Here is a 23,384-nt window from a genome sequence, read left to right as displayed (position 1 = left end):
ATGGTGAGAGGTTGCCTTTTTGTATCAAATCCCTGAGCTGCTTTGAGCTGGCCATGCTACATCCTTGTGCGGTGCTGTTCTCAGTTAAACATGGTACCTTCAGTCCTGTATTTTTTACTAGACGCACTAACAAAAATGGTAACAACCAACATTTGGCAAAGAAAACGGTTGAGAACCTGCTACACCCCTAGTGTTTCCCTGGGCTGGCACATGTTACTAATTACCAGAGTATGTAGGTGTATGTTCAGCAGCAAGCTGTGTTGCTTTTGGAGCGTGTGCTGATACAGGAAAGCCAGTGTTGACTGAGCAACTGATTGGCGATGGGCAAGGGAGAGCAGGGACCGTCTTATTTTGCCCTCTAACCTGCAGTCGAATAGAGGAATGAGGGATAAGGGAAGAATGCAAGGATTTCTCGTCTGCTCTCTTTCGCATGCCTTTTCCCGTGACAGTTAGCTTTACTCCCCTTTCCCCATATGCTAAACCCGTTGTGATTATCCTTCCTCCCAGTCAAACCCATTGCAGTGAAGGAGTTGACACCAAGTTGTTGTCTCTGGCAGGGGAAAAAAAAATAAATAAGGCCATGATGGATGGTGTCTCCATGCTCTCGTCTGTACTTAACTCCTGATTGTTTTGGCCGGGTTTCTGTTTCTTACCCCGGCACCGCTGTTAGTGTGTCGTCATGCTTTATTCTGCTTTCTTAACAGATGCTTAGGAAGGTCGCATAGCTTCGATGAGTGCCTTTTTGCGGGGGCTGAGTGCTGCCCCTGTAGCATTGCTCGGTCCCTCACGAGACATCTGCTTGATAGAGGTGTGCGGCTCCAAGATGTTATGTCATTTCAAACCATCTGTCGTGGTTTGGGCATCCTCAAACCAGGACACCATCTTACATAGTTTTGTGTTTCCTGCCCAGACAAGCTTTCCGCCTGCCCAGTCTGACTTTTACACTTACTTGAAGGCCTCTCCAATGACCCTACTGGTGTCACAGTTGTTTCTGGGCTCTGCTTTCTCCAGTGTCAAAAATTTCTGGAGACTGGGAAATCACCAAACGTGCCTAAGGTGACTTGGAGCTAAATGACACATGGCCAGGTCCTCTATAACCAACATGAGCCAGAGCTAACGGAGTGGTGCTGAGAAAGAGGGGTGTTTCATGCCGCCGAATCCAGGGTATGCCTGAAGTTGAGGCACGGGTGGTTGCTCTGAGGGAGGACTCGGCTTTCTCCAGCTACCGGATTGTTCTTGACTGTGGTAACAAAGCAGGTATCAGCAGTTAGAGTTAGGTGTGCATCCTGCGCGAGCGCCTCATCTACGTTATGACATAATATTTTCAATAATAAATAGGATACTGATGCTGAATTTGTTGGCAATGTTTTAAGAATTTATTTAGAAACTGTAAAACAGCATAAACTCATATGTGAGGTTTTCCAAAAGGGTAATAATAATAATACACAAAGTTTTAGTCAGACCAAAAGACAAAACGCAGTTTGTTTCCAATTCAAAAAATACAAACGTTTGCTACAGGTACAAAATTATAAAAAGTTTCTATTTTCCTCTTGATCTGGTGATAGACACATACAGCAGAGATGTATATTTCACCAGCTCCAAATTTATATAAGCTATGGGAAATGACGATAAAGAAAAAAATGTCGAGGTTAAGAAGAAAACACAAAAACAACTTCTCGTCTTTCATTTAACCGGAAGTGAACACTGTTATCTTATTCCTTTGCACTTTTTTGGTTGCCAACATTTAAGTTAGTGTTATTCATGCTTCATATAACAATCAGAAATAACAGCAGGTTTACCTCATGCATTTATTTTTAATACTCATCACATAATGTCTTCTCACCATGCCACCTAGAAAGGTTAGTGTTTTTATTGACAACATTTAAGGGAGGTGGAGGATGAAGGAATGCAATCATGATCCAGGAACGTTTCTATCTACTGCTCCACAAGAAAATGTTAGAAATCCTCCTAATTCGTATTAAAAAATAAATAAATTAATTAATTCTGCTTGGATACGTTTGCAATAACAAATGTAACAAAGGGTCGCTTAACAGAAGGGGAAAAGGCTGCTGAGTGCTTCTGTCAGTAAAACGCACGTCTGCCTCCTGTATTGTGCAAAGCTGCAGGAGCCCCGCGCATCTCGTCTCTGTGGCTGCATATGGGCTGCTGCACCTAAGAAGACCAAGTGCGTCTTATTTGCGATGGGTTTGTGCTTCAGGCTGCCGCTCCAGCCGGTTGCGTGTGTGTGCAGCACTCACTAGCGCTGGGCAGAGGAATCGCCAAAAATGTTGTCAGTAAAAACTCAGCTCACTTTAAAAAAAAAAAAAAAAAAAAGAGAGACTCTCCATCTTTGTTTGGTAATTTTCAGTGACAAGTGCCCTTTACATTTGCGATGTGTTTGATTTGTCACCATAACCTGTTGAAGGACTTCCCTGATGGGGACTCTCTCCTGAAGGACTAGTTGATCTAGCCAAGATGCTCGGGGTTTTCATATTATCTTTCCTGGTTCGAAGTTGAATTCTTGACTTTGCTGTTTAAGCAGAATGCCGCAAAACTGGGAAGGCCTGAGACTGGGTCAAACAACTCTCTTTCCTCATCTTTCTGTTTGTGAGCAAAGGATGTACTAGGTGGCACCAGCAAGTTGGTACTTCGCATCCTTTCTCACAGGAATGGGCAATCTGAATTGTGGTCCAAAAAATGCACCACCTCTTGTTGGCAGTCGCAAACACAGGGTTTTTCATATGGTGGTAGTGGCAGTTTAGCCTTAATCTCATCTCTCTCCCTTACCTTCTTTAAGACATATAATGATGCTAGAAAAAAGAAAAAAAAATCTGCATCTCACATTTCTTCTTGCTCTATTACAACTTGGAAACTAGAGTATTGCGTGCTCTCTGCCATCTTTACTAACTACGCTTTGGGAAAAAAAAAACAAACAAAAAACAAACAAAAAACCCCCTTACACAGCACTAAGACAGAGCTCTATCACCAGCCAAGAACAAACTACAGCAATACACTATCATGGCATTATTTACAACATGATGGAACATTATGCATATAATAAATTACATTTAATACTTTTCCTCTTAAACTCTGGTATATGTAAGCTCATGCTTTTTTTGTTTTATTTATTTTGTTCAGTCCAATATATGTTTCTCTACGTATCTTAACTGTATAGGCAAGTATGGGAGGTTACAATGCTGTTTGCCTGTCTTTTCTATGTGGTCAGAAGCCAAATTGCATTCCAAATTCATGGTACATCACATTATGCCACTGTCCTCACTGACACTTATTTCACAGTGCGTGCCTTTCCACAGCAGAAGTAGTAAGGGATTGGCAATCAGGCCTGTGCTCATATTGATGTTAAGTCTTAGTAAGAGGTCTTGTGAGTTCTTTTTGAGTTGAGGGGGGAAAAAGGGAGTGGAAATTGTGTAGCATTGAACGCCTTGGGAAGTCTGACAGTGCTCCTGATGGCACACTTCTGTTTGTTCCCGCTAAGCTTAACCGGGAAATTTACGGAGGAAAGAGCCAGGAAGAAGGTTCACAAAGGATAAGGTTGGGGGATCAAGAGTCCCTTGTTGCTCTGCAGGGCAAAGTTTGCCTGCTGTATTTATTAAGCAGCTGTGCAGATGTTTCAAATTGGTGTATGCAGAAGTGAAGCTTCCTTATGTTTATTAGAGGATAGACTGGGGTTTTTTTAAACATTAAGTCAATTTATAGCTACCTCGTGTGGACTCTGCGCCATAGGGGATGAGATTAATCCCAGTGCAAAAGGCTTTGCTCTCCTACTTCGAAGGAACAGCCTGGCCGCTAGGAGCAGAAAAGTCCCATGAAAGGCAGCTCTGTGCAGGTCCAGGTACCAGGGGAGCTTGGAGTACCAGAGAGCTGCATCAGTACACCAAGGAATCAAAAGGAAGCAAGAGACATCTGAAGTGGTCCCCTTTGGTATCCATGCTACTCTTCGGCTCCCTGGGCAGTCAGCAACACAGTTTCTGCAAGGACCAAACAACTAAAGGCTGGCTCCCTCCTAAAAAAGGGATTTGGAGGAAACAAAAAACAGCATAAGAGATGCTGTAGGTGAAGAACATGTGAACTGCTGGGTTTATAACGAGACAGACTTCGGGGGAGTTACCTGCAGAGAAACAAACTACCTCCAACCCAAGCAGAGGGGTGGAAGTGCCCCACTTCTCCCCACCTGATGCTGTTCTCCAAAGCGAAAATTGTGCTCTGCCTATGTTCAGATGGCTACTGCCATCTAGATGCTCTGCATAAACACTCACATGTGGAGTCAGTAGTTTCCTAGCATAATTCTAACTACTTCAGCATTATTTCTGTTAACCAAACTACCAAACTGTATGCAGCTGAAGCCATGAGACAATCTGTTGGGGTAACTTGGTTTATTGCTATGGGCCGCGCCAAGTCCAAGTCGTTGAACGTGTACACAACTAACACATACACCCACTTTGTTTAGGTTCAGACCTAGGCTAAATTAGTCTAACGTAAGATACCTACTTCTAACTGTATTCCTTTTATTTTATTTGCATTTCCGCAGAGTTAAAAGGAGAATGTAATGGTAGCTACTCTGTACCCTACTTCTATGAATGTTAGAATGTGTAGAGGATAACAAATGAGCTTCTCTACAGCTCTGAAGCATGTCGCTACCTACTGTCCATATTTCCATTAGAAATTAGTAACCTGTATCACTCACTGCCTTCTCCCCAAGGTATAACACACCAGGAACAGATACCAAAGCAACTATGAAAACCAAAACCCATTCAGAATTAATTTTAAACATCTGGCAATGGTTGAAGATTGGAAAGATGTAAATTCATTTGAGCTTCCTTCACAGAAGTTGGGAGTAAAGACAAAGGTTCAGTCCCAAAACAAACAACGTCCTTTTGTTTTCAATAGGAAAAGTGAAAGTGGAGTGCCTTCTCTATTAAAATTATCACGGGATGTTTCCCATTATAAAAAACTATGTGCAACTTATGTACAGTATTCCCATACACTGCTCTGACCGGCAATACTCGAAGCCAATGCTATGATTACGACTGTCAGGTTCGTAGAAGACAACTTTACAATGAGCACACTCAAGAGGAAATTTGGGGTCTGGTAGCATTCTAGCTGAGGTAGGTTAAAACAGACCCACTAATTAGAAAATCCTGCACAAGTTCATATGGTATTAAATGAAACAAAAAAAATTATAACACAGTTGGTCTCTGCTATTCTTTAAGAAATCAAAATCAGCGTAGCATGGTTATTGCAATGTCTACAAGTTTACTAATACAATCCATTCCAGACTTTGAAGAAAGTACTGTTGTTTTCCCACTTAAACGCTTACGTTATTTTTTTCCCATTGTTGGTTTTGTTTCCTGTTTCAGTTTTGACATCGCTGAAGGTGCGCGGCTGTTCTGCGGGAGAGGTGGACTACAGGGTGCTTGGTTGGTTACAGGCGGCGTGACGGCGGACTGCTTTTCGTCTGTGCAATAGCCCAGGACTGTGTTGTTCTGGGCTGCCTCCCCTTCCCCAACAGCAGCTGCCAGGCGGGATGACCCCAGGGAGGATCCTGGCCGCTCGGCCGCAGAGAACCCCTGCCGCCGCTCAGCACTACCTGGGTGATGTGCTCCGGCCAGAGAGCAGAAGCGGACCTGTAGCAGGACGCTTGGGGGCCGGCAGGCTGCCCGAAGGCAGGCCTGGGCTCTTTGTCCTGTGGCTGTGGTTCAACACAAGGCAGTAAGCTGGATTTTGGTCAGAATATCTGTTTTCAGGTTTTATAATTACATGTCTGATTGATTGATAACAATGTGTGTGTGCATATACGCACACTTGGAGAGGAGAATTTGTATAAGCAGCAGGATTTAAAAACAGGAAATGGTACATAGATGGGATTTAAGAGTTTATGCTTTTCTTATTTGATAGCACCACGCTTAGGTAGACAGAGTCTGAGATGCCAAGGGCTCACACAGTCTGCAGCATCTTGTCCTTACACATCGCCGCTATACACACACACACACACGCACACACAGACACACACACACTTGCATATGTCAACTGCATTCAGAGGAAATGAAATGCACACACGACAGTGCCACGGCTTTGGGAAAAGTTCCATGTCAGTCAGACTCCAGTTGTTGTGGGCAGCACCTGAAACAGCTGCTTGTTTTCATGGGAGATGCCAGACACAGGTAATTCTTGCAAAAGACTTATAGAATCATAGAATGGTTTGGGTTGGAAGGAACCTTAAAGATCGTCTAGTTCCAACCCCCCTGCCCTGGGCAGGGACACCTCCCACTAGACCAGGCTGCTCAAAGCCCCATCCAGCCTGGCCTTGAACACTTCCAGGGATGGGGCATCCACAGCTTCCCTGGGCAACCTGTTCCAGTGCCTCACCACCCTCACAGTGAAAAATTTCTTCTTGATATCTAATCTAAACCTACCCTATTCCAGTTTTATGTCCCAATCCAGAAAAAGTCTTAGGGATGTATTTCACATTAATGCTATGAATGTCTCTGGCTCAAGTGCTTCATTAGGATCAAGACATTAATTAGCTCACACTAATCTAATGGACAATTAAGGCTCTGATCTCAAAGCTACATTGGAACTACAGCTGCCCAGGGCTTATCAGGATCAAGGTTGGAAAGCAGCATTTCTCTACATGGGATACTTTGCATGTGCCATATTTAAATAAATCTCTTATCAGTTCAATTCAAAGGGATCTCCCCTGCACCGTTTTCCAAGACTTGTGCTGATAACCACAATCAGATCTTCTGTATGGTAGTCTCCACAATCACACCAAAATAACACACTAAAATGTATCGAGGATATTTTTCTCTCAACTTTTCTTATCTGAATTCTGCATGTATGATGGTGTTAGCTAAAATGAGCGCAACTATTACATGGCAGTGTTTGGAAACCGATCTTATTCTCTTTGAAGATAATGAGATAAGTTCTGCCACTGAATCCTAGGGGAACGTGATCCCATAGCTTACTGCAGTATAGAGCCAGAAGGAACAATTACAATGGCCATTTGAGCCGCTGTATGTAACGGGCAACCAGGAATCCTCGAGCACACAGCCTCCGCTTCAGCTGTCGAAACATATGCTCTCTTGATTTAAGGACTTCAGGTGGCAAGGGAATCCAATTCACCTACTGGTAAGTTACTCCAACAGCCGTTGTCCCTCAGTCTTAGTCTTACCCATTTTTTCCAGCATCCCTAATATCTTTTAAGCACAAATCTAGCCATGAGAGAAAAAATACACTCATTTAACCTTTTGCTTTATAAATGTGTTTGTGTGTGTGTGTGCATATGTGAGTACATATGTATTTAATGCCGTGTGGATATGTTCAGGTGCCCATCTGCAATCGAGTGCCAGTTCCATGGGTGTGCTTGCTATGGCTGTTAAATTAAAAATGGAGTGGGCTAGCTGGAACCGGCGGATTATTCGGTGAGCAACATGCTGTACAATGTTTTAAGTCAGGGAAGAGAACGCTTTTTCGCTGACTTACTGAAAAGTGCCAAATCACACTGAGAAAGCTTACAGAATCCAGCACAGCATCGAGCAGGGGCTTCATCAGTTGTTGGGCAACTTGGGCTGTTTTACACATTGTGGCACCTCCAGTCCCGTGTGCAAGGTCACCTGCACAAAGAAGAAATAACAGGTAGATTCAAAACTGGGACATCCTCAGCAGAAAGCATTTGCGAAGACCAAGAGCAAGTAAACGACAGGGGAAGGGCTGTGGGACTATCAGGTCCAGGTTTCAGTCATCAAGTACATTAATGGAGATTACATTCAGCCCCTGAAATAAAAAAGTCTCCTTCCCTCCTGAACACCTTGGGATCTAGAAGCCAGGTGTCCATATCTCTTCCCAAATACAGCCACCACTTGTAGGTCTCCAGCAGCGCTGCTTGCTAGACACAAGGTGGATGGTGTCTTTGCGTGAGGGCCCCTGAGTACTTCAGGACAGGCATCATGCAGTGGAGCCCACGTACTAAATATAAGAAAATCCTTTTATCTTTGCTGTCCTGGCAAGAGACAGCACAGGACATTTCAGTGGTGTTTGTATAACCTGACATCTCTACGAGGTCAAGGTTCCCACACAGACGTACCAGAGCACTATTCAACAGCAAACCCAAGCTTAGTCTCAGAGTTTCCCCCTGCCCCCTTGTCGGCCACGCTCTGTCTTAACTCAGTTGTAGTAAGAAATGTAAGGCAGGTCCTTAAAGGGTGCAGGCACCTAAAACGGAAGGTAGGTTGTGAGTAAAAATCTGTGTTGAATATAGCGGTGAGGTGCCCAGAGAAGTGCCCGTGTCTTCCGTGTTGGTGCATCAAACGCAATGAAGCTATGAAACCTTCTTGGAAGATTTGGATGCCACCAGTAACAAATACTAAACGTTCATGTACTAATAAAGCCATGCAAGGTTTCTGGTTTCAGTCTGGGTGTTTCAAATGGTGAATGTTCCACCCTGGCTGCATTGGTCCTGCCTGACCTAAGCTGACCTCCTTCAGTCCTCAGGCTTATGCATGTTTCCATAGGTTCTCCCTTACACTATGTCCTGTTTCTAGCCATATGCAGTAGTCCTGAAGTAAAAATGCTTTATATTTAAAGAGGGTTCCTCCAAGAGGAGATCCTCTTGAGAACAGAGAGCAATCTCCAAAATTCAGAAACAGCAGGAATGATGTTCTGACTGGGTCTTCTCCGTTGCACTAATTCTCTGACCTACGTTGTCTTTGCTCTCTTCGCCACTGTGCTCCTCACATTTCTGCCTCTTGCCAATATTAATAATCTCCAAACATAAGATCTAAGAGGAATTAGGATACTCGAGCTTTTTAGTCAAACTGGCAGAGGAAGCTGCTTACCAGCGCTGCTTTCCAAGTGGAGCGTTGCAGCAAAATAAGTGTAGGAATTAGTGTGTGGAGGTACTTGTACTTATTTTTACAGCATTACTCCTCACATCTGTGAGGCAAGGCAGAAGGTCAAATGAAGTTTTCCAAAAAATAGTGTTAGTAGCCTAGGTGTCAATCTGAGAAGGAAAGAGCCCTTATCCATACTGCCTACCTACAGATGACGTTACCAGCCCCAGCAGCAATGGCCGGTAATGTACATTCTCCTTTAGATGAGAAGGGTAAGTGGGACTGAACTGCAGAAGACTTACCTGGACGTTTCGATTGAGGCTCAATGCAGGCATGAAGACACCCTCGACGTTTTCAAACGCTGGAGGCCCTTGCTGCTGCCCGTTTATGTAAAAGGTCAGGTTGTGCTTGTTCAGATCCAGGAGAACACCAACGGTGGCACCTTTAGAAACTCCTCCTTCAGTCCTAAGGTACAAAGGGGCTACACTGTTGGTGAAGGCAAGAGCACTACACTGCCGCTGCTCCCTCTGGCACAAAGCAGTCTTACTGAGCAAAGGGAGAGTGGAGCAGCACGGTGAAATGATTATCCCCGTGGCATCTGGCAATGACGGATCCACACCTTTATCTGAAGCCTATGTACCACATTCATGGGAGCTCAATGCGGGGGATCCTAAAGAGAAATGAGGTTCCTCCAACTGCAATCTAAGAGTTGAAAATGGGGTCCAGGGCTAACAGGTCCCCTCGGCTGATGAGGGATGGGGAGGTGAGCAGGTCAGGTCAGTACTGAGCATGTGGGACAGGAGTCCTGGAAACACGGCTCCTCGGAGCATCCCTGCTATAGTGGAGTGATGCGCAGCAGGGAATGAAAAAGCAGAAAGCTGGTTTCCTAGGTGTTCATTTCTAACCATTAGGCCTGCTAACAGCTCAAGACTCAGACTACCAGTTCGAGTAGTCACCTTGGCATCCCCTAAGGGGACCCAGCTTTCCAGAGATCAGGGAGCCAGCAGAGGTAAAACAGGTACTGGTTTTGGGGAGGAAGGGAAGGTGGGATTGGTTAGGGGTAAGCGTAGCTCCCTGACCAACAAGGTGCTCAGCTCTAGGACTGGGAGCTTTTTCAAGTGTGCAGACACGGTTATCAATACCAGTGATAACTGATTGTGTCAGGAGCAGCTGCTGAGAGCTACCACGGTTATCAGAGCTTGCCAGGACAGAGTCAGCCAGCCATTACACGCTTGAGCGATTTGACATTAATGCACTTTGATTTGAGGGTTAGTCAAACCCAGTACTGCTTTAAAGAGCACTGAGCAAAAAAATCTACTAGATATGCAGATTGGCCACAGGCGCTGCTACTCTGCTAAGATCATGGGGGCTCTGCGATGGATTTCCAGCCTGACACAATTTGTTCAGGGTAAATCAGATTTCAAATAATTTGCAGTAGGAAAGGAAGCAGCTGTCTTTTGTCCCACGCACTCCCCTCAGGCACATAACATTCACAAGATTAATGCAATTTTAACATAAAATTTATCACAATAGGTAGGCAAAACATCAGAAAAAAAGCGGGGGGTGGGAGGATCAAAATACGATTAGGAAGAACATAGTGCAGGGTAAGAAATTTTCATTTTGTCCACTAGATGTCATAAACTGGTTTCCTTTGGACTAAATGTGGCACATGGCATTTCCTCTGAAGGTAAAGAGAGTTTTATCTGTGGCTTAATAGTATAGAATACTATTCTGACTTCTTCATTTAAAGCTCTTCAAACAATAACAGTATAGCTGAGAATCATGAACTGACCTCTCAGATGTGTTAGATTTCAAACTAAGAGTTTCATACAGTTCTCAGGTTCTTTCTATTTGCCTTCTGCTCCTATAGGCATTAATAGGCTTCTCTTTGAGGTCTTGCCCAAAACCATAAAGTAATTTATTTTCTAAGAAAAGTTAAGATGCTTACCTAGCCGCACTATCTCAGAAACTAGACTGTTTTTATTAAAAGCACTCAATCATAAAACTCATGATGTGATTGTAGGAAGCAACAGTACTATGATCTAGAGGTATTTACAAATAGATTACATTATTTGTTTTCTCTGTTTAGGAACAGCTTTAATTGTAGGGCACCATGGTTTATATCCTGCAGTGTTTTAAAATAGATTTTATGACGTCCTTTGAAATGACATTGATTCTCTTAGGAAAACAGAAACAGCAACTTTGCCTTTTTGAGATTATTCTGCTCTTTCCTATATGATAAGCTAATTTGCTTCTTGTGGGCTAATTAGCTGTGTGCTGCACAGTGACATTGAGTGACTCCTCTGCAGCCCCTGGGGACAGCCCAGCCGAAGCGGAGACGGATGCTGCTTGCAGAGCCCAGCGGAGGCGAATGCAGGACCCAGCTGCGGCGTCTCCAGAGCAGAGGGATGGGGACCCTCTCCCTTCCTCGCTGCCCCACGTCTTGCGGGACTTCAGCAGGTAAATTGCCCCATTCCTTGGCTACCACCTCCCCACAGTGGGCAACCAGCTCTGGCAGGATGAAGCCAGGGCAAAGGCAAGCAGCGGACAATTTAGTGTGCTGCTGCCAGGGAGGTTGGGCTTCTTCTGAGGCTGAGCACCTGCTCTTCCCAAGCATCCCATGATTTCCTTGGGAACCGTACTTTGAGGAATCCAGTGCTTTTTGGACTACTGTCATGGTCACTTCCTTTAGGAGGAGAGGTGGGAGAGTCAAAGTTTCATGAGCAAACTTATGCAAGGTATTTCCTCACTCTTCTGTACATCATTTAGACAGTATTACAGGATAATTTTTCTAATAAAAGCTTTAGTTGCAATAAAAAAAGCCAGATAGCTCAAGAGACTCAAACTGATGTTCCTTTCTCCTGCTACACTTCTGCAGCAGCTTGTAAAAGAGCTGTTGCTTTACTGTAATGCATTTTCTAAACTACTTAATGACAGTTATACCAAAGGCCTGTAATAATCTGCAGGCCACGTAAAAGGAAAATACAACTGTTTTTTACAATACTTTTTCAGTGTATACTTAGCATTCACTAAATGATAATCCATTTTTGAAGATATGCACCACTCTCTCACTATTTCAAGTAAATCCCAGTCTTCACACCTCTTTTCTCACAGTCCTGAACATTTTAATTTTCTGGGTGCAATCATAATTCCCGAGTGTGGAATTGCTGTGCAGAGGCCCGGAAGATCAGAGTACAGATAGGAGAATTTGGCTACCATGAAAAATGCCATTGCTTGTGGCAGCGGAGGCTGTTATTCTAAGATGCTTTCAGCAGCAGCTTGGACGATGGGCAGAATAGGACTGCATGGATTGGCTTGAGGAATTAAGAAAAGCAGCAAGTTTCACTATTATTGAAAAATAAAGCTTGACAATTTATGACCACTTTGATAAACTGAACAATTAGTTTAACTCTCTTAACAGTATTTAAATCATGGGGTTTACAGTAAGTTAACAACTTTACCATGTCCATTGTCAAGGACAGTATTTTACAGACAATTATAACATTTTTGTGCGATGAAAACCTGGTCTTGAGATCTCTGGGGTTAGTGAAGAGACTCTCCTGATTGCAGGGGGCTTTAAGTCTACACTGCAAATTCTCTAGATTTTGACTTCCCGCTATCTTTCAGTACAAAATATTTCAGTGCGATTTCTGTCTCTTTCTTTACATAACCATGTGGATGCTAGAGTATCGCCTATAGCACCAGGTACTCCTGCTCTTGGAAACTTTGCCAAGGAACAGATCTATTGCAATGAATGCCTCTTAGCAATGAGCGTGTAACATCTCTCCTGTGAACTGATTATTTCCAGGAACAATGAGCTGAAAGGTATCTCCCAAAGCTACATCCCTACCCTAAAGTGTCTTCTTGACCAATGTTTGTTCCACCTATTGTCAAAGGTCCCCTCTGTTTTTGATAGCATAAGAGTCTTCTCTTCATGCCTCTTATTCCAGCATTACAGAAGTCATGCTAGTTTTTAAGGACGTAGACAGGTCCAATTTTGCAGGTTGCAAGTGAAAAGAACAGGGAAGTACTCTAAACATGACAGGTCCCATGAACAGGTCTTTCAAGCTTCACCTCAGCTTATCCTTGAAGTTAGTAATTTATTTATTACCCTAATTTCTTCTCATGAAGATTAGGAAGGAATGAAATGATTACTAATACATAGCCTCCATCACAATAATATCTGAGAGGCTAAAAGCTGTCAACAAATTTCCTTTGGACTGCGACACTGTGCTATCATGCCCATGTCTCCAGTGGGGAAAAACAGCTAGGCAGCAATAACTGTTTCCACAAGACTATTACAGCTAATGAGTTAAAAGACTGACCTACTTGACTCTCATGGTTAAAAATATAATGCCTAGACCTAATTTCATTGAAGCGCATGTGATTTCATAAGACTACATGCCCTTCACGAGCATACTGTACTCGAACGGCTGTTCCACGGGTCTATCTGTGCCTTGGATGTGCCTGCAAAGCCTTTGTGCTTTATCTAGTAAAAACTGGGAAACTATCATCAACAGAAAGCACTTTGGTCTCCTATTGAAGAAGGATGATTGGAAATCCGATGTGTTTTCCATTGTGCTTCCCAGAAAGAAAGGTTTTGCTTCGCTCGTCTGTTGCTTGCCGGGAGGAGCATGCTGAGGACCCAATCCATAAAATAGGTTTCTGGGACAGTAGCACACGGAATGGGTTGCCAGCTTTTTTCCAGAAAACATAAGCTGTTTCACACAGCATTAACATTAATACAGCTTAACATTACTTCCGCCCTAAATCGAATTGAGCTATTAAAGGAACAGATAACTTTTTGATATATTTATTATACTGATGTTATTTTACTCTACATTGACTTAGGACATCATTAAAGGCCTTGGGAGCCAATGAAAACGTTCCAATTGACTTCAGACAGCTTTGGATCCGGCTACAAGGTTCTTCCACCTGTCTGTAATGAACTGCAAAATCAAACCATGCTTCAAACAAAAAATCCCAGCAATTGCACTATACTTACTTAAAATACAAGTATGCTTTAGAGTATAAATAACTGTTCAACTGGAGACATTACAACCAACTTTCAGATACAATGAATGTTGGCATGAAATTATCTCTTTAAGGAGACAATATTAGCATTTGAACATTTTAAAAATCACTGCAAGCCTTTCTTTTAATCATTTGGTATAACAGAAACAACAGCTGAGCTAGTGAGTGGGGAAGACCTGCTGGAACAGTCAGAAAACTAAATGGAAATCGATTCCCGCCCTGCCACAGACGTGCTGTGTATCCTTGGTCAGTCACTTTATTTGTACATCATTCCCCCACTGTGAGTTAGAGTATGAATACAAATATACCATTTTCCAAAATAAGCAAGTGACTTAGGATCCTGAATCACACTCTTCAGCTGAGATATTCTCAAAGGTCTCAGTTCCCATAGCACTCAGCTGACCTTCAGCTAGGGCCTGAGCCTCTCATGGGACATGGAGAGAGAGCAGTGCAGTTCTGCTCTGGTGGTACCCCAGGGACCTTCAAGTGAAGCTGACCTTGCGTAGCTCCCCTGAATCATGTCGAGGAAAACACAGCCAGCATTAGGCAGAGGCAGCTATCATGAGGGTTGAAAGCCATGCAGTCACGTCAACACAACGCTGGTGCTGTGCTGATACACCTTGTCTCTGTGTCGTTCCACCCTGGAGGTAGCTTTAGTTAGAGCACACAGAGCCTCTAAGTGGTGGGAGAAAGAGGGGTTTGGTAAGGATGGCTCAGGGGCATTCCGAAATCCTCCTTTGTGTAAATTGGTTGTACTTGTTGAGACACTGTTCAAAGCTCTTCAGTACAATGGCTCGGTCGGATGGAAGCTGTCACTCAGCCCTCGCTGCCAAACAGCCCCTTGTGTCCAGATCTCGATAGGTGTGACCTACAGCATTACCTTTCATCAGCTTTCAGGACTGGAAATAAACACCTGCATTTTGAACAAGCCACCACCAGCGCTTTGCCTCATTATTGTGCAACCCTGCAGCCAAGATTCCTCCTAAGGAAGAGAATCAACCACCTTTCTCCCTGCCCTCCTCCAGCAATGAGAGAGAAATCCTGCATCCCAGGGCACTGCATTCCTGTCTGCTGATGCCACGGGTGGGCCGTGCAACGACAGGCTTAACTCACAGCAGAGGAGACTTAGGCTAGAAAAAAATGCCAACGGTGAGGATAACAAACACCAACACAGATTGCAAAGGTGCAGTCACTGCCACTGATGATTTTTAAGAAGGAATAAAAGAACTACATCTAGCTGGGAGGTGGGCTAGATGGCTTGCTGAGACCCCTTCCTCTGATGCAAAGCAGAAAAAAATGATCCGTAATGAGAAAAGCATGCAGGAGGCGCTTACCGATTGGTGTGAGAATTGCAATGCATGAACCAGCTGCGGTTGTTGTCAACGTACATGGCCCACGCCTTGTCGTCCTTGCCGAGCATCATGTCCTTGACGACGTTAATCCTGGCAATGCCAAAGGCTGGATCCGGATGGTTGTCATACCGGTCCACATGCAGTTCCCAGTAATGCACGCCCTTGGAGAAGGCTGCTGTGCCAAGAACAACCCGGTCATCGTAGCTGTTGCAGGTGGCAGTCTGGTTGTCGTTCGACAGCACTATGTCTCTGTGAGCTGAGGAGGGGTCGAAGGTGAACCACGCCACTGTGGAAGGGGAAAAGGAAAGGCAGGATTATGGCAGAACGGCCTGCGTTCAAGTGTCGTCTGCTTCACTTCAATTAGGAGAATGAGACTCTGCCTTCCTAAAGACCCCACTGCACTTTCAGGTAATAAAGTCAGCCTTTCCTCGTTACCGTAGGCAGCTACACAAGACTGCTTTGCGCCGATACCCTGCTGTTTTTCAGCTCAGAAGTGCCTCATATTATTATCTGTGCTTGTTCCTCTGAACGTAAGCTGCTAAGGGCAGTGACTTTCTGTTCTCACACAGTAACAAGAAAGTCATTGAGGAGACAAAGGCTTCTCCATGACATGGAAACTGCTCACATAGGTGAATTGGTTCGGGATTGCCTTTAATGGAAATGGAGTTCCACTGTGTCCGTGCTGGTTAGGACTGACTTCACTAGTTTATCAAAGGGAAAAAAAAAAGGGGGGGGGGAAAACCTCATAAAAAGCTCTTAAAGTATAAATATTTTATACTGGCCTATTTTGGCAACGCAGCATAAAAGTGGAAGTGATAATAGCATGCACTTCTTGATTCATTACAATATCATTAATGAAGATGAACTTCTTGTAATGCCCATATGGATGTCAAGTATAATTACAGAGGAACAAGCATGAATTCCCATCTCTGTATTAACAAACCTTGCTGTGAAATTGAAGCAGTAGTGAAGAAAAAGTCAAATTCCAAAGAAATATGGAGAAGTGGAGACAAGAGTGGCACAAAAATATCCCATGTGTTACATAACTGCTTCTGTATGCTAAAGCAAATACGAATCTTACTTAGACCCCAGACTTCTACAGCCAAATAAAATTGCATGATTTGAAACCTAAAGTGTTACTGATAATGGAAAATTCCCAAAAGTGCCAGGAGGAGAGCTCAGTCCCTGTGCGTGCCCAATTCCGGGTCTCTCTGCTCAGATGATGCAAAATCTCCATGCCAGTAAGTGCCAAAGGTGTTAGTGGGTATAAAGAGATGCAAGTGTCCTGCCACTGAGACCTGCAGCTTTTCACTTAGAAACTGGCAAAAACCCAACTCACCATCCGACGTCTGTAAAATAACTGTCTTGCTGTAAGGACCAACTCCCGATGAGTTGAACGCTTTGACTCTTGCATTATAGGTACTGTTGAAATGAAGGCCATCGATGGTGCAGAGAGTCTCCTTGCCAACATATACTTCCTAAACATTCAAAAAAAAAAAGAGAAAGAGGCACACAGTTTAACTGTTTCTCTGTGCCTTGTGATCACATGTTAAGACTTCTAAATATAAGCCACAAGTGAACAGCTTCTCATTGCTCCCCAGGATGTAGAAGTTCTGCTGTTATAACACGGACAGCCACAGCAGAGGAGACATCAAGGATGGTTAGCAGTGGAGACACTAAGGTGAAGATGAAGCTGGAAGGGCACAGCAATAAAGGGCAAGACAGAAAGATCTTAATTTTTATCCTCTTTTCCTAAACATCTACCCCAAAACACTATTTTGGATAGTAGTCCTAGTGTCTGACCCACCGTGACCATCCTTATATTTATGTGGGACCAAAAACGGGGGGCATGAAAGAATAAAAAAAACAAGTAAGCATTGTTTTATTCTGTTGGAAAGGTTGTCCCATGCCTGTGTTAAAATACAATTTTGAAACCTGCAAACACAGAGACAGAAGAAACTGATCTCCTAAAGATTAGGATCACATGCATCACATGATGAAATGTCAACTAGACAACAGAGACATCACAAAAGTCTGCAAAGATTTATTAAACAGCAAGCACTTGTGTAATGAGAAATATTTCAGGAGGAGGAACATCTAGGCAGACTAATGAAGAGGATCAGTCAGATTATAGAGTCTACGATGAATTGAAAGAAACCTAGAAACCTCATGTCTGATGGAAAACGGAACAAAGCAACAGAAAATGACACGAAAGGAAAAAATCCTGTCTTGGCACCGGATTGAAAGCCACGGTTCCTTTCCACCTCTGATTTCTCTGATTCTGTGAAATCCATAGGTTTATGGTAGCAAGGGGCCTAAAGCGCTTAAGGCAGTGACTAAGCACACCACTCAGGCCCCAGTTCAGTTAAGACTTAAGTATATGCTCAAGAGTAGTCCTGTTGATTAAGGATCCTTGATATGAACCTAAAGTGAATTAAGTATGTGATGAATAAGAAAGGGATTACTGAAGTTTACAGCGGGTCACATGTTTGTCCACTTTGGACAACCGTAGTGGCTGCTACAAATAACAAAATCTCTTGGGTCCTGAGTTAGCTGATGATCTTTCATGGAGAGAAAGAAGAGTTCTAATAGAGTAGCTTAATTTATCTCCATGTTATAACATAGGCTGTCTGTGCAAAAAGTTGTATTTATAGAACAACTCTCACATTTTCTAATCCATTTCATATTTTTACCACTGTTCACTGCTTGTGTTTATTCAGATTGATGCTCTCTGCTATGATGGGAGACAAAAAACATTCCTTTAATCCACCCATTGAATACTGATAAAGTGCAGTCAGTGTCACTGCTTTCAGATATATAATCTGTCATGAAAAGGGTCAGCAAACTCTCATTGAAATAGCATTGCTGAAAAGCCTGCAGTTTATCTTTCAATGGGTAAAATTGAGGGTGTTTCTAACATAGCAAGTAAAGTGTTCCCCTGAGAAGTTGTCATCCTAGATTTTTAAGGACTGAGATGGTTTTGTATCCTTTTCAATCCAAAATCTTGACATGACAGCACTGGCAATCCTAAAACCTTTGCCAGTTACAAACCTCCCCATACAAATGGGCTTGGCTATATACCAGCCTGAAATCTTGTTTATTCACAAGTACTTATTTAGATGTGAATAGCACTTGACAAGGTTTATCCAAGACATTGGAATTCATAACACCTTGTTCCTAACTCTTAATTCATCATGCACTAATAACACTCTTACCTACTAATATGAACTATGGCAGCAGCTGCCAGCAGCTGTCCACAAAGGTACCTTTTCACACTTTGAGTAGTGCAGACCAGCCTCTTCAAACCCATGTGAAATGACACTTGGACTGAGGAACTGATGAGACCTTCCAGAAACGCAGTGCCCTCTTCAAAATGCCCTGCCAATATTGCTGTCTCTTCTAATTAGGGGCATCCAAATCAGGTGCCTTTGCTGGCTATGGGTGTAGTAGTTTGGCACAGGAGGCAGCTCCTTAGATGGACCCGTGCCAGTCCATTTGCAGCTTGAGAAACCCTTAGGTTTCCAGTGGGAAGCCAGTTTGCAGCTCCCAAAGAAATGCCATCACGTGTTTTGGCAAAATTTCCCATTTGTGAAGAGAGCAGCTGTACTCCACAATGGTCTCCAGATGCTTTTGAGGCACTAGCCCTTAGGCAATGCACTGGGGCCAGCCTGGTCCTGGAGCAACAGGAGCATGAAGCCTACCTGAGGAGGAAAGGCCACAGCTTCCACCAGAATGTGGCTGGCAGGATGCTGATTGAATTAATTCTGTAGTTTGTTTATTTGAAGGGGAAGGGAGCCTAGAAGTACCCTGCACCAGCAGTCAGGAGCAAGCAGTTGTGGCATCACCCTGAAGGTCTGGAAGGACGGCACTCAGATGCCTGCCTGTACTTACCAACCCCATGGCAGAGTGTCTGCGGAAAGCTTCCATCAGCCCGGTCTACCCACTCCCAGAGAAAAGATTTAGAAATCCTGTATTTTTACGCAGGATGCCATTTTTACTCAGAAAACCAGAAAAAATTGTGTTGTATTTCTGGTGCAAGAAATCTCAGCTCCCAAAACAGGGTGCTACGAACAGATGAGAGCGGGGGCTTCAAAGAAATCTCTGATTTGTGGAATGAACCACTTTCAGCTCCTCTGGGCCTGTATGGGATTTTCTGCTGTGGTACTCTCCAGGGGGACCACACAGTAGATGTAGTAGTGACTTGAAATTCCATCTTCCACCTCAGCAAGGCCCTCTTTGCCAACCCCCCAGGAATAACCTCAATCAAACTTCCTACACAAGCTGGGGGTCCTTCTAATAAGCAGGATTTGCAGCTGGGGCTTTCTACATCCACATAACGGAAGCAGGGATGTTTTGACAGCCCATATCTTCCCTACCCCCTCTCCCCACCCTCAGACAGACACAAATCCATATCCTGAGGAAACTCATATACAAAGAAACATAAATAAATGCTGAATGAAATTCTCACTCGGAATTGGCCACCATCTCCATCATCAAGTTCCAAGATATAACCCTCCACCGGGTTGTGGCTCAAAGGTGGCATCCTCCAGGCCAATGTCACACTGTTGTTTCTGGTGCAACACTTCTCCAGCTGCAGTAATGGGACGGGTGGCACTGTAACAGGAACTGGGTACAGATTAGTGTAACTCTGCCCTACCCCATTAGCCTGTGCCGCGGGCAGCGTGGCGACCGGTCACCTCCCTCCCCTCGCAGGGGAGTCAATATTCGTTAGGAAGAGAGTCCGTTCCCTTCCTCGGAACAAAAGGCAGTACGATTGATACAACAAAATGTCAATACCCAGTTAGACAAATCATTTGGCTGAAACATGTAAACAGAAATATATCTGGACACGCGTCTGGTGCCTCATAAGAATTACAATCTGGGGACCTCACGTCTGGTTTCCTTCCCCGCGATCACTGGCTGGAAGAGTTTTTTCTCACACTAGAGGACTTTGCCCGCACTTTTCCCAAAAAGGAGGGAGGGAGCAGCGGTGATGGGAGGTGTCTCGGATCATGAGGCAACACGGGCGACGCACTGCTGCCAGGCAGCCCCGCTCATTAAGGAAGAATTGTGTTATTAACCAGCAGAGCAGCCACTCCTCCCAGCATGGCAGCGAGATAGAGCCTGAACACCAACAGCAGGAGAACGATTCTTCACAATAATTTGTTTGGGTTTTTTTTTAAAATCTAATCTAACACCACCCACCTCCAGTTTTTCATCAAAACTACCCTGGATATGTTATCTTTATGGCAGCCAGACTCAAAAAAAACCCCAACTTGTTGAAGGCAATTGTCCCATTTGCAAATTTTATCTAAATCCCTTGGTCCAGGTAGCCAAAGGAACTTCTGCGCCACAGGAGACTGCTTATGGTTCTCTCCTCTTGGAAATTACAGATGCAAAGTTATCTGCCAACATGCCTTTTTAGTGACTTGCTCAGGAGAAACACCAAGAGACTGTTGACCAGACCAGCATCTTAAAAATAAAAATAAAGAGAGTATTCGTGTCCCTGCCCATGGCGGGGCTGTTGGAACTAGATGATCTTTAAGGTCCCTTCCAACCCAAACCATTCTATGGTTCTATAAAAACATTCAGCCATGTCTCTGTGGGAAGGAGGCCTCCAACACACCTTCTGTGACAAACACAACTAAACTCTCACTGTTCACTCTTTGCTTGGAATTATAAAGTGAAAATTCGGTCTTCTGCAGAGATCTGGCATGTGCCTTATGCACCGTTGAAATCGCACAGGTTAAGTGGGATGTAAGCGATGCATAGACCTTGCCTGGTCTTCTGCCCAAGGCTGAATTTCGCCGTTCAGGATCATTTCTGCAGAGCTCAACCATGTCGTACAAGGAGCTGAGTGCTCTGAGCATTCATTGACTTAGCTCTTAACGATGTCAGTTTGCTCTTCTTTTATCTACTCTGCTTTGAGCCTCTAGTTTATTTTCCTGCCTCTGCATGAGAGCTAAGCCCTTGAGCTGTTCCTTTCGTCCAATTTTACCTCTCTGGATAAAAGAGGGCTGTTCGCATTTTGTGTACCAAGCAGTCTGTGGGAAAGTGGATGCTACTGTGTGACGGGGCTAAGGCTTCATCCCTGGCTTTGGAAGTGACACGAAAGCCAACATCACACTTGTGATAAACAGTGCAGAAGCTACCGTGGCTTTCCGCTGGCACTATCCATCACCACAGTGAACGCGGATGGTTGGTAGCCCAGAATAATGACTGTGGTCTGAGACAAAAGAGCTTTATAAATTAGCTCTTGAAGGTTTTTCTGTGAAAAGAGAAAAAAAAAAGCCTTGTTCCTATTCCTTGATATTTAAGGATGATTCAGAGAATGTCATAAATAAAAACCTGCTTTTTTTTCACATGGAAAGTTCAGACTTTTCTCTAGGAGACACTGTGTCTGAATAAGTAACACAAATGTGACATTACAAGAGTCCAAAACCTGACAACGAGGAATTCAGAGGTAATGGGATTTTTTAAATGAACCATTTTAAGTCTGGGGGTTGGTTTGTGTTTGTTAGTCTGTGTGTTTCCAGTGATTTATGAGCTTGGGAGAAGATAGGGCTGTATCAGCCATCCACACCTGCCACTTTAGCTAACCAGCTAACCCCCTCCGGAGGCACTCGCTGGGTCCTCCCCACTTCTGAGACTCCCCCTGGCAAAACTGGATGAAAACCTAATTCCTGAAGTTTATAAAGTGCAAAATAGACAACAGCCCCTCGCCTCTGAATAAACCACTAACCTCCCCAACCCCCTGCAAAAATCTGCCAGGAACACTGAGGGGAGGATTTCAGGGACTGTTCACGTAATGCACAACACTGAAAAAAAAAGAGCACAATTTTGGAGGGAGGGTAAATGTTTTACAGGTCCCTTTTAATTATGGAAACAGGAGTGCTGTCTAGGATTAGAATGTCTTCATATGGTAAAGCGCTGTTGTTCCTACTTCCCAGGGGCGGCGTGAATTTTGGCTCTACGTGTGAGAGTCACATGTAGTATGGGGAAGGGCTGGGCTTCTTTACTGTCTCACTGGACATTTAAGTTTTTGTGAGCAATACTTATCAGCCTCCTATTCCCCTTAGGCCAGCCTGTGGCCTGAGCTGCACAACCTACAGTAGCTGAAGGAGGGATAAGACGCTCCCACCAAGCAGCCGTGCAGCTTTGCTGGATGACGCTCGCTGTGCCTGCCCGCCTGCCTCCTCCCCTGGGTGTGGATGGGCAGAGATTTGGCTTGATCGCAGATTCCCTGTGAGAGAAGAAAAGGTGAACACTTGTAAAAGCCATAGGAAAGCGCGAAGCAAGTTGAATAATCGGGACACTGAGATATACTTCATAGTGAAGAGCAATGGGACAGGACTAAGAAAAGAAAAATATAGGCTAACCGTCAGAAAAAAAAGAAGACTCAGATGTTAAATTACAGTGCTGTCCCACTTCTTGTTCAACTTAAAGTCCTCTAGAGAGTTTTTGAAAGAAAAGAGTAAAAATATAAAGAGAGAAATGATACTGCCCTGGCACAGCAAGACCTATTAATGAGTCTGAATGATGTCCTGCTATTTTAAAAGTGCTTCATGTGGGCCACACTTAGCTAAAAAATGTGATACTGAAGCCTCATGTCAACTCAGCAGTTTCAAAACCGCATTGCTCAATGCATCGTACAGCTGATCTCCTCTCAGGGCAGAGTAGGGCTGCTCTGAGATGTTGCCTGTTATTTGTCCTCTTGACAAGCAAGTTGTGCAGTGATGCCCTCCGCCTTCCCAGATTAGTTTTTAAAGAACTAAATGCAGTGAAAGAACAGGACCCTCAGAAACATGAAAAAATTGACCTTGTCCAAAATCGGGCACTATGGCCCTGTAATAGCCTGAGTCACTGCTGTAGCAAGTGCCCTACAAAGAGTGTTATTGAGAGAGAAGGAACGACCCCAGGCAAAGACCTGGGTCCGTGAGACAGAGCAGACGGAACCAGGGATAAAGCCTATGATGAACAGTTACTCTTTCATTATCAGGGCTGTGGAGCAGCTCATGGCTGGAAAAGCAGAGATTTGTGGCAGGAGGTGTGTCTGGGGAATCTTCATGGACTGCTTTGCAGAAGAGGGAAGGAGTCACTCATGAGAAGGAGAAGGGGCATATGAGTGAGTATTCAGAGGTGGTGCAGA

General features: G+C 44.1%; 1 protein-coding gene across 4 annotated transcripts in view; it reads right to left on the bottom strand.

Annotated features, from left to right (window-relative positions):
* Nucleotides 1-1,377: 1,377 nt before the first annotated feature.
* TRIM67 (tripartite motif containing 67) overlaps nt 1,378-23,384 on the bottom strand; it is a 40,943-nt gene continuing 18,936 nt past the window's right edge. For 2 of the 4 annotated variants that reach the window (XM_063329087.1, XM_063329090.1), the window contains 5 exons: nt 19,704-19,861; nt 16,575-16,713; nt 15,218-15,521; nt 9,152-9,314; nt 1,378-7,634 (listed from right to left, as the gene is read on the bottom strand). In XM_063329087.1, the coding sequence (XP_063185157.1) occupies nt 7,569-7,634; nt 9,152-9,314; nt 15,218-15,521; nt 16,575-16,713; nt 19,704-19,861 (830 nt within the window). In that variant the 3' untranslated portion in view covers nt 1,378-7,568. The remainder of the gene's footprint in view (nt 7,635-9,151; nt 9,315-15,217; nt 15,522-16,574; nt 16,714-19,703; nt 19,862-23,384) is intronic. The other 2 variants (XM_063329088.1, XM_063329089.1) reach the window with 1 other exon arrangement.

This window comes from Chroicocephalus ridibundus, chromosome 3, assembly GCF_963924245.1.
Source record: "Chroicocephalus ridibundus chromosome 3, bChrRid1.1, whole genome shotgun sequence".
Taxonomy (NCBI): Eukaryota; Metazoa; Chordata; class Aves; order Charadriiformes; family Laridae; genus Chroicocephalus; species Chroicocephalus ridibundus.
The sequence above is the reverse complement of the archived record's forward strand: the minus strand, read 5'-3'. Positions and strand labels throughout refer to the sequence as shown.